General features: G+C 41.4%; 1 protein-coding gene across 1 annotated transcript in view; it reads left to right on the plus strand.

Annotated features, from left to right (window-relative positions):
- LOC115120934 (protocadherin-11 X-linked-like) overlaps positions 1–12,951 on the plus strand; it is a 324,301-nt gene that overhangs the window by 193,037 nt on the left and 118,313 nt on the right. The window contains exon 5 of the mRNA XM_065019983.1: positions 8,297–8,332. Within this exon, the coding sequence (XP_064876055.1) occupies positions 8,297–8,332 (36 nt within the window). The remainder of the gene's footprint in view (positions 1–8,296; positions 8,333–12,951) is intronic.

The raw sequence follows: 12,951 nt of genomic DNA on the forward strand, positions 1-12,951 counted from the left end.
CACCATGGCCTATTTATTTCCTTAACCTACCTCATTTGCACTCATTGTATATAGACTTTTTGTTTTGTTTTGTTCCACTGTATTATTGACTGTATGTTTTGTTTATTCCATGTGTAACTATGTGTTGTTGTATGTGTCGAATTGCTATGCTTTATCTTGACCAGGTCGCAGTTGCAAATGAGATCTTGTTCTCAACTAGCCTAACTGGTTAAATAAAGGTGAAATATTTTTTTTTTAAAGCAAACAAGGAAAATAGTTTGCAAACATTAGATAATGTTAGCTAATAAATGACATGTGTTTTGTCTGTTTGGGGTCTAAACTGCTGCTACAAATAATAATGTAGAAAATAGTCAAAAATAAAATAAAGCCCTTGAATGAGTAAGTGTGTCCAAACATTTGACTGGTACTGTAAGTGTCTGTTTGGGGTCTACAAATAAATAGCGTTGGTCATGTAGGGTTTCTATTCATGTAGTAAGAATAGCAAAGTTATTTGAAGTTGGAATGTTGACGCTAGACAGCCACGGTAACCAATACAACAATGAAGCCTCGCCATTACATTCCGGAACGTTCATTCAAGTCATCCAACTGCAAATGGTTACTAAGTGACATGTTCACCGCAAACAGAACCCTTGTTGTACACACCTTGGGTTGCTGGGTAACTATAAAATGACATGAAATCTAGCAATCATATCACGCTATATGTCATCGACGTACTGGTTTTAAAAAATCATGATAGTTTCCTTCAGCCACGCTCTGCCACTGGAGATGAACATGGAATCTGGAATGTGGGTTGAACATGAATGTGGCCAAGGTTTAAGGACCACGTTCAGTTGAATGATTGCTTAATGGAATACATTTAGCAGTGTCATTACTGCGACACATTACAGCACCACAGCAACAGCTCATTCTGACCCAGAAGGAGGAGATCTCCCATAGGAGGTACATGATTATTAGATGCGTTTTCTCCTCCATGAAAATACCCACATATCGTCAAAGGAGAAAGAGGTTATTACCATATCATCAAGGGAGAAAGAGGGTTATAACCACATCATGAAGGGAGAAAGAGGGTTATAACCACATCATGAAGGGAGAAAGAGGGTTATAATCTATCATGAAAGGAGAAAGAGGGTTATAACCATATCATCAAGGGAGAAAGAGGGTTATAACCACATCATGAAGGGAGAAAGAGGGTTATAATCTATCATGAAAGGAGAAAGAGGGTTATAACCACATCATGAAGGGAGAAAGAGGGTTATAATCTATCATGAAAGGAGAAAGAGGGTTATAACCACATCATGAAGGGAGAAAGAGGGTTATAATCTATCATGAAAGGAGAAAGAGGGTTATAACCACATCATGAAGGGAGAAAGAGGGTTATAATCTATCATGAAAGGAGAAAGAGGGTTATAACCACATCATGAAGGGAGAAAGAGGGTTATAACCACATCATGAAGGGAGAAAGAGGGTTATAACCACATCATGAAGGGAGAAAGAGGGTTATAAACTATCATGTTGGGAGAAAGAGGGTTATAACCACATGATGAAGGGACAAAGAGGGTTATAACCACATCATGAAGGGAGAAAGGGGGTTATAACCACATCATGAAGGGAGAAAGAGGGTTATAACCACATCATGAAGGGAGAAAGAGGGTTATAACCACATGATGAAGGGACAAAGAGGGTTATAACCACATGATGAAGGGAGAAAGAGGGTTATAAACTATCATGAAGGGAGAAAGAGGGTTATAACCACATGATGAAGGGAGGGGTTACAAAGGTTAGAAAGGAAAGGTTATAACCACATCATGAAGGGAGAAAGAGGGTTATAACCACATGATGAAGGGACAAAGAGGGTTATAACCACATCATGAAGGGAGAAAGAGGGTTATAACCACATGATGAAGGGACAAAGAGGGTTATAACCACATGATGAAGGGAGAAAGAGGGTTATAAACTATCATGAAGGGAGAAAGAGGGTTATAACCACATGATGAAGGGACAAAGAGGGTTATAACCACATCATGAAGGGAGAAAGAGGGTTATAACCACATCATGAAGGGAGAAAGAGGGTTATAACCACATGATGAAGGGACAAAGAGGGTTATAACCACATCATGAAGGGAGAAAGAGGGTTATAAACTATCATGAAGGGAGAAAGAGGGTTATAAACTATCATGAAGGGAGAAAGGGGTTATAACCATGTCTTTTTACAGTACATTCTGAAAGAGTTCAGACCTTGTAACTTTTTCAATATTTTGTTACTTTACAGCCTTATTCTAAAATGGATTCAATTGTTTTTTCCCCTCAAACATCTACACTCAGTACCCCATAATGATGAAAAATTGTGTAAAATTTTAAACAAAATAAAACACTGAAATAACAAATTTAAATAAGTATTCAGACTCTTTACTCAGTACTTTGTTGAAGCACCTTAAGCAGCGATAACAGTGTAGAGTCTTCTTGGGTATGACGCTACAAGCTTGGCACACTTGGGGAATTTCTCCCGTTCTTCTCTACAGATCCTCTCAAGCTCAGTCAGGTCGGATTATCAGCAGAGATGTTCAATTGGGTTCATGTCCGGGCTCTGGCTGGGCCCCTCATGGACATTCAGAGACTTGTCCCGAAGCCACTCCTTAGTCGGCTTGGCTGTTTGCGTAGGGTCGTTCTTCTGTTGGAAGGTGAACCTTTGTCCCAGTCTGAGGTCCTGAGCATTCTGGAGCAGTTTTCATCAAGGTTCTTTGTTCCGTTCATCTTTCCCTCGATCATGACTAGTCTCCCAGTCCCCTGCCGCTGAAAAACATCTCCACAGCATGATGCTGCCACTACCATGCTTCACCGTAGGGATGGTGCCAGGTTTCCTCTGGACATGATGCTTGGCATTCAGGCCAAAGAGTTACATTTTGGTTTCATCAGACCAGCATCTTGTTTCTCATGGTCTGAGAGTCCTTTAGGTGCCTTTAGGTAAACTCCAAATGGGATGTCATGTACCTTTTACTGAGGAGTGGCTTCTGTCTGGCCACTCTACCACAAAGCACTGATTGGTGAAGTGCTGCAGATATGGTTGTCCTTCTGGAAGGTTCTCCCAACTCCACAGAGGAACTCTGGAGCCATCAGGTTCTTGGTCACCTCCCTGACCAAGGCCCTTCTCCCGCGATTGCTCAGTTTTGCCAGGCGGCCAACTCTAGGAGAAGTCTTGGTGGTTCCAAACTTGTTCCATTTAAGAATGATTGAGGTCACTGTGTTCTTGGGGACCTTCAATGATGCAGACATATTTTGGTACCCTTCCCCAGATCTGTGCCTCGACACAATCCTGTCTCGGAGCTCTACGGACAATTCCTTTGACCTCTTGGCTTGATTTTTGCTCTGACCATGCACTGTCAACTGTGGAACCTTATATAGACTTGTGTGTGCCCTTCCAAATCATGTCCAATCAATTACACTTACCACAGGTGGACTCCAATCAAGTTGTCGATAAAATCTCAGGGATGATCAATGGAAACAGGTTGCACCCGAGCTCATTTTCGATTCTCATAGCAAAGGGTCTGAATATTTATGTAATTGAGTTTTTTTCAGTTTTTAGTTTTAATAAATGTGCAAAACTTTCTAATAACGTTCTATAAACCTGGATTAGCTTTACCATTATGGGGTATTGTGTGTAGGTTGATGAGGAATTTGTTTTACTTAATCCATTTGTGAATAAGGCTGTAACAACTAAATGTGGGAAAAGGCAAGGTGTCTGAATACTTTTCAAAAGCACTGTGGATAGCGACCCTGAACAATTTCTGCAGCAGCGAAAGTGCTTCTTGTTGTTCATATTAAATCTACAGACTGTAAGTGATGTCAATCATTATGTTTTATATATTATTTAGTGAAGCTGAATGGAGAGGCACAATTCATCCGTGTACCTCTCAGAGTTGTACCCACACACTTGTTGATATAAAACGAAAGACAAGACGAGTGTCAAGGTTGGAATAAATTGGGATCTAGATGCAGAACAGCACAATGAGCTCTGGTGTTTTTAATCAATTATTTATCCAATATTTTAATTATCCGAAAGCTGAGAATGATCAAAGCCACGGTTCGAGCCCCACTGCCTTCGCTCGCTAAGACACTCTTCCACCGCTTTGATGTGGGTAAGCATCACATGCACTTATCTCCATCTCTATGCCGGGCATGGCTGTGGGTGCTTGGAAACCAGTGGTCTGGAGAGGCTTATAGATGGAGAGGAGAGGGTCAGCGACCCAGCACTACAGAGATGGATCACACATTATTCTCTCCTGTAAACTGCCATATACAATAAACATAGGCTAGAAACTAAGGTTACTTTAAGGTCATCTTTTGAAGAACTTTCTCTGTTCAACTGTGTTGCGTTATCACACATTTAATTGGTTGGTGAGGTCTGTATCGCAAAGCTATTTACATCGTGAAATGTTGAATAGAACATAGTACCAAGGGAATGTACCATAACTGTTTGATCAATACGTTCGGTTAACAATGTAAATTACGCACCTCTTCAAACAACGTTGACGAGTACAGAATTTCAGCTCCTAACTTTGTCTTCATGTTTGACGCATTAAATAAATAAATACATTTTTAATCAGGTTTCAGTCTCAATGGCAAGATAATATTAACGCTAACAAAGAGGACCAATTACAGCCCACTAATACTCTGAGGGGATCCAGTTAAACTGATCTAGCTACCTAATGTTAGACTAGAATGAGGTAATCAGACTAGCTTAAGATGTCCAATAACCTCTTTGGGGACGCAAATGTCTCAACTGGCCATTTGCCAGGGAAAATGCAGAGCACCAGATTCAAATAAAATACTATAAAATTCTTACTTTCATTAAATCACACATGTAAGATACTAAACTAAAGCTACACTCGCTGAGAATCCAGCCAACATGTCAGATTTTTAAAATGCTTTTCGGCAAAAGCATAAGAAGCTATTATCTGATTATAGCACTAGCAGTAAACAAAGGGGTTAGCATATTTCAACCCTGCAGGCGCTACACAAAACGCTGAAATAAAATATAAAACATGCCTTACCTTTGACGAGCTTCTTTTGTTGGCACTCCAATATGTCCCATAAACATCACAATTGGTCCTTTTGTTCGATTAATTGCGTTCATATATATCCAAAATGTCCATTTATAAAGCGCGTTTGATCCAGAAAAAAACAGCTTACAAAAAATGCAACATCACTACTATTTCAAAAGTTGCCTATAAACTTTGCCAAAATATTTCAAACTACTTTTGTAATACTTTTTTTTTTTACTTTTGTAATACTACTTTTGTAATACAACTTTAGGTATTTTTAAACGTTAATAATCGATCAAATTGTAGACGGGTCTTTCTGTGTTCAATACAGGAATGAAAACAAGCCAGTTCCTAGTTGGCCTACTTCTTCATTGCACAAAGGAATAACCTCAACCAAATTCCAAAGACTGGTGACATCCAGTGGAAGCGGTAGGAACTGAAAACAGGTTCCTAAGAAATATCCCTGGGCAATGACACCTCAGGGAACAGAGAGAGGAAGAACCAAAAAAATTCTGAAGACTTAGTCCTCGGGGTTTTGCCTGCTACATAAGTTATGTTATACTCACAGACATGATTCAAATAAACAGGCAGTTCAGATCAGTCAAACGTCTGATCTACAACACATTTCTTCCGACATAATACTAGCACAGTTCCTTTCATGGTTTGACCAGTTATTTGCTAATTCATTTGGGTTGATTACTCTTTTCTTACTCTGCCTGGGGAAGGATTGTCACTTGGCAGCGTTCACCCTCATTAACAACTTAATCATTTACGGGGCAATCATCTTAAAAAGACATTTTGAACTTCTATCCCATTTACCTCTATACCCTAAAGGATAACACTATTTATACCCATCCTCCAACGCATCCAATCTGCTAACCTCAGAAAAGTGTGACTGAATCACAAATGGTCCCCTATTCCTTATATAGTGCACACTGCCTCATGGGTCCTGGTCCAATGTAGTGCAATATATTTAGGGAATAGGGTGTCGTTTGGGATGCTGGCAGTCTTCCGACGGCTTATTGACATTTTCCATTACTGGGCTGCACACACATATGGTCCTCTGGCTAGCCAGACCACAGGCTCAGTCGCATTTATGAATGTTAACAGGTTGCTCTATTTTTCACTGCTGTGAGACAATAACACAGTTGAACTTGACCCAAGCATTCTCATCGTTCTCCTGCAAATTCTTTTTTTTTTTTTGTTGCATAGGCTATAGGAAATGCATAGATTGGCATGAAGTTTTCACCAGTATCATCTAAACTGTAATAGACAGTGCTTTGCTTGTTAGCTTGTTGCTACATTCCGCCACTTATTTGTGACCTGACAAGACACATGCTTCTATGTCATTTCAATGTTTCCCATTCAAGCTCAGATCTTCCTCAGTCAGTAACCCTCTCAGCTTGTCATTCTCTTTCAATGTTTCCCATTCAACCTCAGATCTTCCTCAGTCAGTAACCGCCTCAGCTTGTTAACTTCATCACTGTTTCCTTTCACCCTCAGATCTTCCTCAGTCAGTAACCCTCTCAGCTTGTCAACTTCATCACTGTTTCCCTTCACCCTCAGATCTTCCTCAGTCAGTAACCCTCTCAGCTTGTCTTTCTCTTTCAATGTTTCCCTTCACCCTCAGATCTTCCTTAGTCAGTAACCCTCTCAGCTTATCGACTTCATCACTGTTTCCCTTCACCCTCAGATCTTCCTCAGTCAGTAACCCTCTCAGCTTGTCGACTTCATCACTGTTTCCCTTCACCCTCAGATCTTCCTCAGTCAGTAACCCTCTCAGCTTGTCAACTTCATCACTGTTTCCCTTCACCCTCAGATCTTCCTCAGTCAGTAACCCTCTCAGCTTGTCTTTCTCTTTCAATGTTTCACCCTCAGATCTTCCTCAGTCAGTAAACGCCTCAGCTTGTCAACTTCATCACTGTTTCCCTTCACCCTCAGATCTTCCTCAGTCAGTAACCCTCTCAGCTTGTCTTTCTCTTTCAATGTTTCCCTTCACCCTCAGATCTTCCTCAGTCAGTAACCCTCTCAGCTTGTCTTTCTCTTTCAATGTTTCCCTTCACCCTCAGATCTTCCTCAGTCAGTAACCGCCTCAGCTTGTCAACTTCATCACTGTTTCCCTTCACCCTCAGATCTTCCTCAGTCAGTAACCCTCTCAGCTTGTCTTTCTCTTTCAATGTTTCCCTTCACCCTCAGATCTTCCTCAGTCAGTAACCCTCTCAGCTTGTCGACTTCATCACTGTTTCCCTTCACTCTCAGATCTTCCTCAGTCAGTAACCCTCTCAGCTTGTCGACTTCATCACTGTTTCCCTTCACCCTCAGATCTTCCTCAGTCAGTAACCCTCTCAGCTTGTCAACTTCATCACTGTTTCCCTTCACCCTCAGATCTTCCTCAGTCAGTAACCCTCTCAGCTTGTCGACTTCATAACAGTTTCCCATTCACCCTCAGATCTTCCTCAGTCAGTAACCCTCTCAGCTTGTCGACTTCATCACTGTTTCCCTTCACCCTCAGATCTTCCTCAGTCAGTAACCCTCTCAGCTTGTCGACTTCATCACTGTTTCCCTTCACCCTCAGATCTTCCTCAGTCACGTGGTCACATTATTATACACAGCACAAAGAAAACATCATTTTGTGATAAAAAAATTAAATACTGTTATCTCTCTCTCTCTCTCTAAGCTATTATCTGGTCCCCTGGGACAAGAGACTATATCCTGCAGTCTTGTGGGCCTCTTTGTTCCCAATTTAGAAGCTTGACACTGTTTATTGTTCATTTGTGATGCTTCGTTTGATATTCTGTGTTCTTTCACCGCTGACATGCCGACACATCTTTATCAGTGTCAGTTATAACGGTCTTGTCGTGTGATGTCAGGTTCTGCATTGAACATACGTTATTTTCTAACTGAGCAGTATAACAATTTGACTTATAGCAGCATTCGTTCTCTCCCTGAGAAATCAATACAGATCTGAAGTCTCCGTTCTATCTGAAACAGAAAGCCATCTTTGAGCGTATAGATGAACTTTGACCTGCTTATATCATAAACATTTATCAGAGAGTTTAACAACAACAACCAGGCGAAATAATATTTCGCATCAATTGTGTCCCTGAAGATGACATTCCATATGAACCATCTTTAAGGCTTGACTCTTTAATTACAGAGAAAATCAATACTGTGGTTGAATGCAGTGCAATCATGGACAGTATACAACAATAACGTATTTTTCCTTTTCTTCTTCTTCCCACCATGTGTTATTACAGGAGGGTTGTCTTCTCAGCAAGATAACGTCTGCAAACGTAAGTCTAACACTACCGCATGACATTTTTCTTAACACATTTCCCCACAATGCATTTTCTCAGCCATTTGATTGATTGATTTTCACGCAAAAAAAAAGGCAAACAACTCCGGACTTGGAACCATTTCGTGTGTACATGTTGTAGTTCCATGTCATGCTCTATGTCTATGAACCTTACCTGTCAGTTTAACTTTGAAACTGAGAACAAGACAGCTGATGAACATTCTAACGATGCATTAAACAAACAGGTTAATTGTCAGGGCAGAGTTGTTATTTTGATTACCTAGTCATTAGTCAGGTCAATTAAATACAAGTAGCTTCAAGCAAAATGCATTCCTTTGTTTTTAGCAGATGTCACTTTGTGAGTTGTTTGTAAAGGTGTTAGATTCGTCTTGTCTTTGCATGCATGGGGTAATTCTTTAATTGTCATGAAAGGACACTCTTCTTCACTAGAATGTTGTTTCATTCACGGGTTGCGTTGTACCACGTCAAAGCCCTGAAGGTGCAGAATTCATCCAATTCAGTTCTTGAAATTGAAGAAATGTGTTCTGTGTTTGGATTGCTGATGTTATGGTTTATAATTTAAAGTTTTTCTGTAAGACTCAGCGATGTAGAAACAACGTTCTTTTCAAATTCTCTCAGTTTCTTTATGTTTGATGGCACAGCTCTACCTGACTTGTTCCTACGGCAACAAAAGACACAGCACACTTTTTCGCTCTTACGGCAGCCAGACCACATAACAGCAAATGGAATTATACCGCAACACATGACCTTCATGTCTTCTGTTACCTTTCATCTATTTTTCACTTTCGTTTTCTTACAATAAATCTATTTTTCTCATATATTGTATATTGCAACACTTAACCCAGGCCTTGGAGTTCAGTTGACTGAATTCTGTTCTGTATGTAAAGCCTTGAGCTTGTCACTATGTGACCGACAGCGTTGCACCCAGTCCTCATGCAAGACCCATCACAATACTGTGTTAACCCTTTGAACCAAAGTCTTGCCTTCAGCTTGGGGAGCTAATTATCCAAGTCTCATCTCTTGACTGGTTCACTGACCCTCCTCCTCGTAGCCAGAACGCTAATGATGAAGTAATTACAGTCCCGGCAAGAACAATTGGATATTCATTTGCGTCATATAAAGTGATGCATTACATAATATTTAACAAGGACAACGGTTTAGACAGGTTTCATCTCACCTGTACATTGCAGGGTTTCAGAGTGCAAAATAGACATGTTTTACAACTGAGCAGGCTTGCACTATGATCTGGAATGTGGACAGATTGTTGTTGGTGAATAGTGTCCTGGTTTAATTTGCCATGTTTCAGATTCTACTTCCTGTTTAACTGTACTAGATCAAGACATAGCTCCACTATATATTTATATATATATATATATTAGTCCTGTCTGAAAGTATTCATACCCTTTGCCTTTTTCCACATTTTATGGAGTTACAGCCTGAAATTAAAATTGATTCAATTTCGATTTTATGTCACTGGCCTACACGCAATACCAATTAATGTCAAAAGTGGAATTATTCTTTTAGAGAAATTGTTACAAATTAATTAAAAATGAAAAGCTGAAAATATCTTGATTCAATAAGTATTCAACCCCTTAGTTATGGCAAGCCTAAATACATTCAGGAGTAAAAAAATGTGCTTAACAAGTCACATAATAAGTTGCATGGACTCACTCTGTGTCACACCCTGGCCTTAGACATCTCTGTTTTCTTTATATTTTGGTTAGGTCAGGGTGTGACTAGGGTGGGTACGCTAGTTTTTTGTATTGTCTAAGGTTTTTGTATTGTCTAGGGCTTTTGTATGTCTAGAGTTGTTGTATGTATATCTAGGGGTTTTTGTATTTCTATGTTGGCCTGATATGGTTCTCAATCAGAGGCAGCTGTTTATCGTTGTCTCTGATTGGGGATCATATTTAGGTAGCCGTTTCCCTTTGGTGTTTGTGGGATCTTGTCTATGTGTAGTTGCCTGTCAGCACTCGTTTGTATAGCTTCACATTTCATTTTGTTATTTTGTTAGTTTGTTCAGTGTTCATTCTTTAAATAAATAAGAATGTTCGCATACCACGCTGTGCCTTGGTTTGATCCTTATAACGAACATGACAGAAGATCCCACCAACAAAGGACCAAGCAGCGTATTCAGGAGGAATGGAACGGGGAAGAGATTCTGGATGGAGCAGGACCCTGTGCGCAGGCTGGGGAGTATCGCCGTCCTAAGGAGGAGATAGATGCAGCGAAAGCGGAATGGCGATATTACGAAGAGTTGTACAAACGAGACAAGCACAAGAGGTAGCCGCCTAACATTTTTTGTGAGGGGCACACGGGGAGATTGGCTGGAGTCAGGTTGGAGACCTGAGCCAACTCCTCATGCTTACCGTGGGGAGCATGTGACTGGTCAGACACCGCGTTACGCAGTGATGCGCACAGTGTCTCCAGTTTGCATTCATAGCCTGGTGCGCTCTATTCCAGCTCCTCGCATTTGCCACGCTAGAATGGGCATCCAGCCAGGACAGATGGTGCCGGCTCAGCGCTCCTGGTCTCCAGTACACCTCCTGGACCAGGAAATCCTGCGCCAGCTCTGCGTACTGTGTCTCCTGTGCATCTGCACAGCCCAGTGCGTCCTGTGCTAGCACCCCGCACTTGCCGGACTCAAGTGAGCATCCAGCCAGGACACATTGTGCCAGCTCTACGCTCCAGATCTCCAATGCGCCTCCAGAGTCCAGTAAGTCCTGTGCCTCCTCCCCGCACTCGCCCTGAGGTGCGTGTCTTCAGCCCGGTGCCACCTGTACCGGTCCCACACACCAGGCCTCCAGTGCGCCTCCAGAGTCCCGTATGTCCTGTGCCTGCTCCTCGCACTGAGGTGCGTGTCTTCAGCCCAGTGTCTCCTGTACCGGTCCCACGCACCAGGCCTCCAGTGTGCCTCCACAGTGCAGAGCTTCCGGCAACAGTTCTAAGTCCATAGCTCCCGGGCGACGGTCCCCAGTCCGGGGTCTCCGGCGACGGTCCCCAGTCCGGGGCCTCTGGCGATGATCCGCAGTCTAGAGCCTCCGGCGATGATCCACGGTCCGGTTCTTCAAAGGCAGAGGGATCAGCGTAAAGACGGGGGGCTGTGTCCAGAACTGGAGCCCCCACCGAGGGTAGATGCCCACCCAGACCCTCCCCTATAGGTTCAGGTTTGCAGCCAGGAGTCCGCACCTGTCACGCCCTGACCTTAGATATCTCTGTTTTCTTTATATTTTGGTTAGGTTAGGGTGTGACTAGGGTGGATACGCTAGTTTTTTTATTGTCTAGAGTTGTTGTATGCATGTCTAGCGGTTTTTGTATTTCTATGTTGGCCTTATATGGTTCTCAATTAGAGACAGCTGTTTATCATTGTCTCTTATTGGGGATCGTATTTAGGTAGCCATTTCCCTTTGGTGTTTGTGGGATCTTGTCTATGTGTAGTTGCCTGTCAGCACTCGTTTGTATAGCTTCACATTTCGTTTTGTTATTTTGTTAGTTTGTTCAGTGTTCATTCTTTAAATAAATAAGAATGTACGCATACCACGCTGCGCCTTGGTCGAAATGTGAAGCTATACAAAAGAGTATAACGAACGTGACACTCTGTGTGCAACAACAGTGTTTAACATGATTTTTTAAATGACTACCTCATCTCTGACAAACCGCACATACAGTTGTCTGTAAGGTCCCTCAGTCGAGCACTGTATTTCAAACACAGATTCAACCACAAAGATCAGAGGTTTTCTAAAGCCTCACAAAGAAGGGCACCTATTGGTAGATGGGTAAAACAATCTATGTATTTAGCATATGTCCCTTTCAACATGAAGTACACTTTGGATGGTGTATCAATACACCCAGTCACTACAAAGATACATGCGTCTTTCCTAACTCAGTTGCCGGAGAGAAAGGAAACCGCTCAGCGATTTCACCATGAAGCCAATGTCGACTTTAAAACAGTTACAGAGTTTAATGACTGTGACAGAAAACTGAAGATGGCTCAACAACATTGTAGTTACTCCACAATACTAACCTAAATGACAGATGGAAAATAAGGTACAGAACAGAAATATTCCAAAATATGCATCCTGTTTGCAAAAAGACACTAAAGTAAAACTGCAAAGAAATGTGGCAAAGAAAGTAACTTAATCTCCTGAATACAAAGTGTTATGTTTTGAGCAAATACAACACAACACATCACTGAGTACCACTCTTCATATTTTTGAGCATGGTGGTGGCTGCATCATGTTATGGGTATGTTTGTCATCGATAAGGTAGTTATTTTAGGATATTAAGAAACAGAATAGAACTAAGCAAAGGCTAAATCCTAGAGGAAAACCTGGTTCTGTCTGTTTTCCAACAGATACTGGAAGACAAACTCACATTTCAGCAGGACAATAACCTAAAACACAAAGCCAAATATACACTGGATTTGCTTACCAAGATGACATTGAATGTTCCTGAGGGGCCTAGTTACAGTTTTTGACTTAAATCTGCTTGAAAATCTAAGATTTGAAAATGGCTGTTTAACAATGATTAAGAACCAACTTGACAGAGCTTGAGCTTATTGTACAATTCTACAATGTAGAAAATAGTACAAAAAAG

This window comes from Oncorhynchus nerka, linkage group LG6, assembly GCF_034236695.1.
Source record: "Oncorhynchus nerka isolate Pitt River linkage group LG6, Oner_Uvic_2.0, whole genome shotgun sequence".
Taxonomy (NCBI): Eukaryota; Metazoa; Chordata; class Actinopteri; order Salmoniformes; family Salmonidae; genus Oncorhynchus; species Oncorhynchus nerka.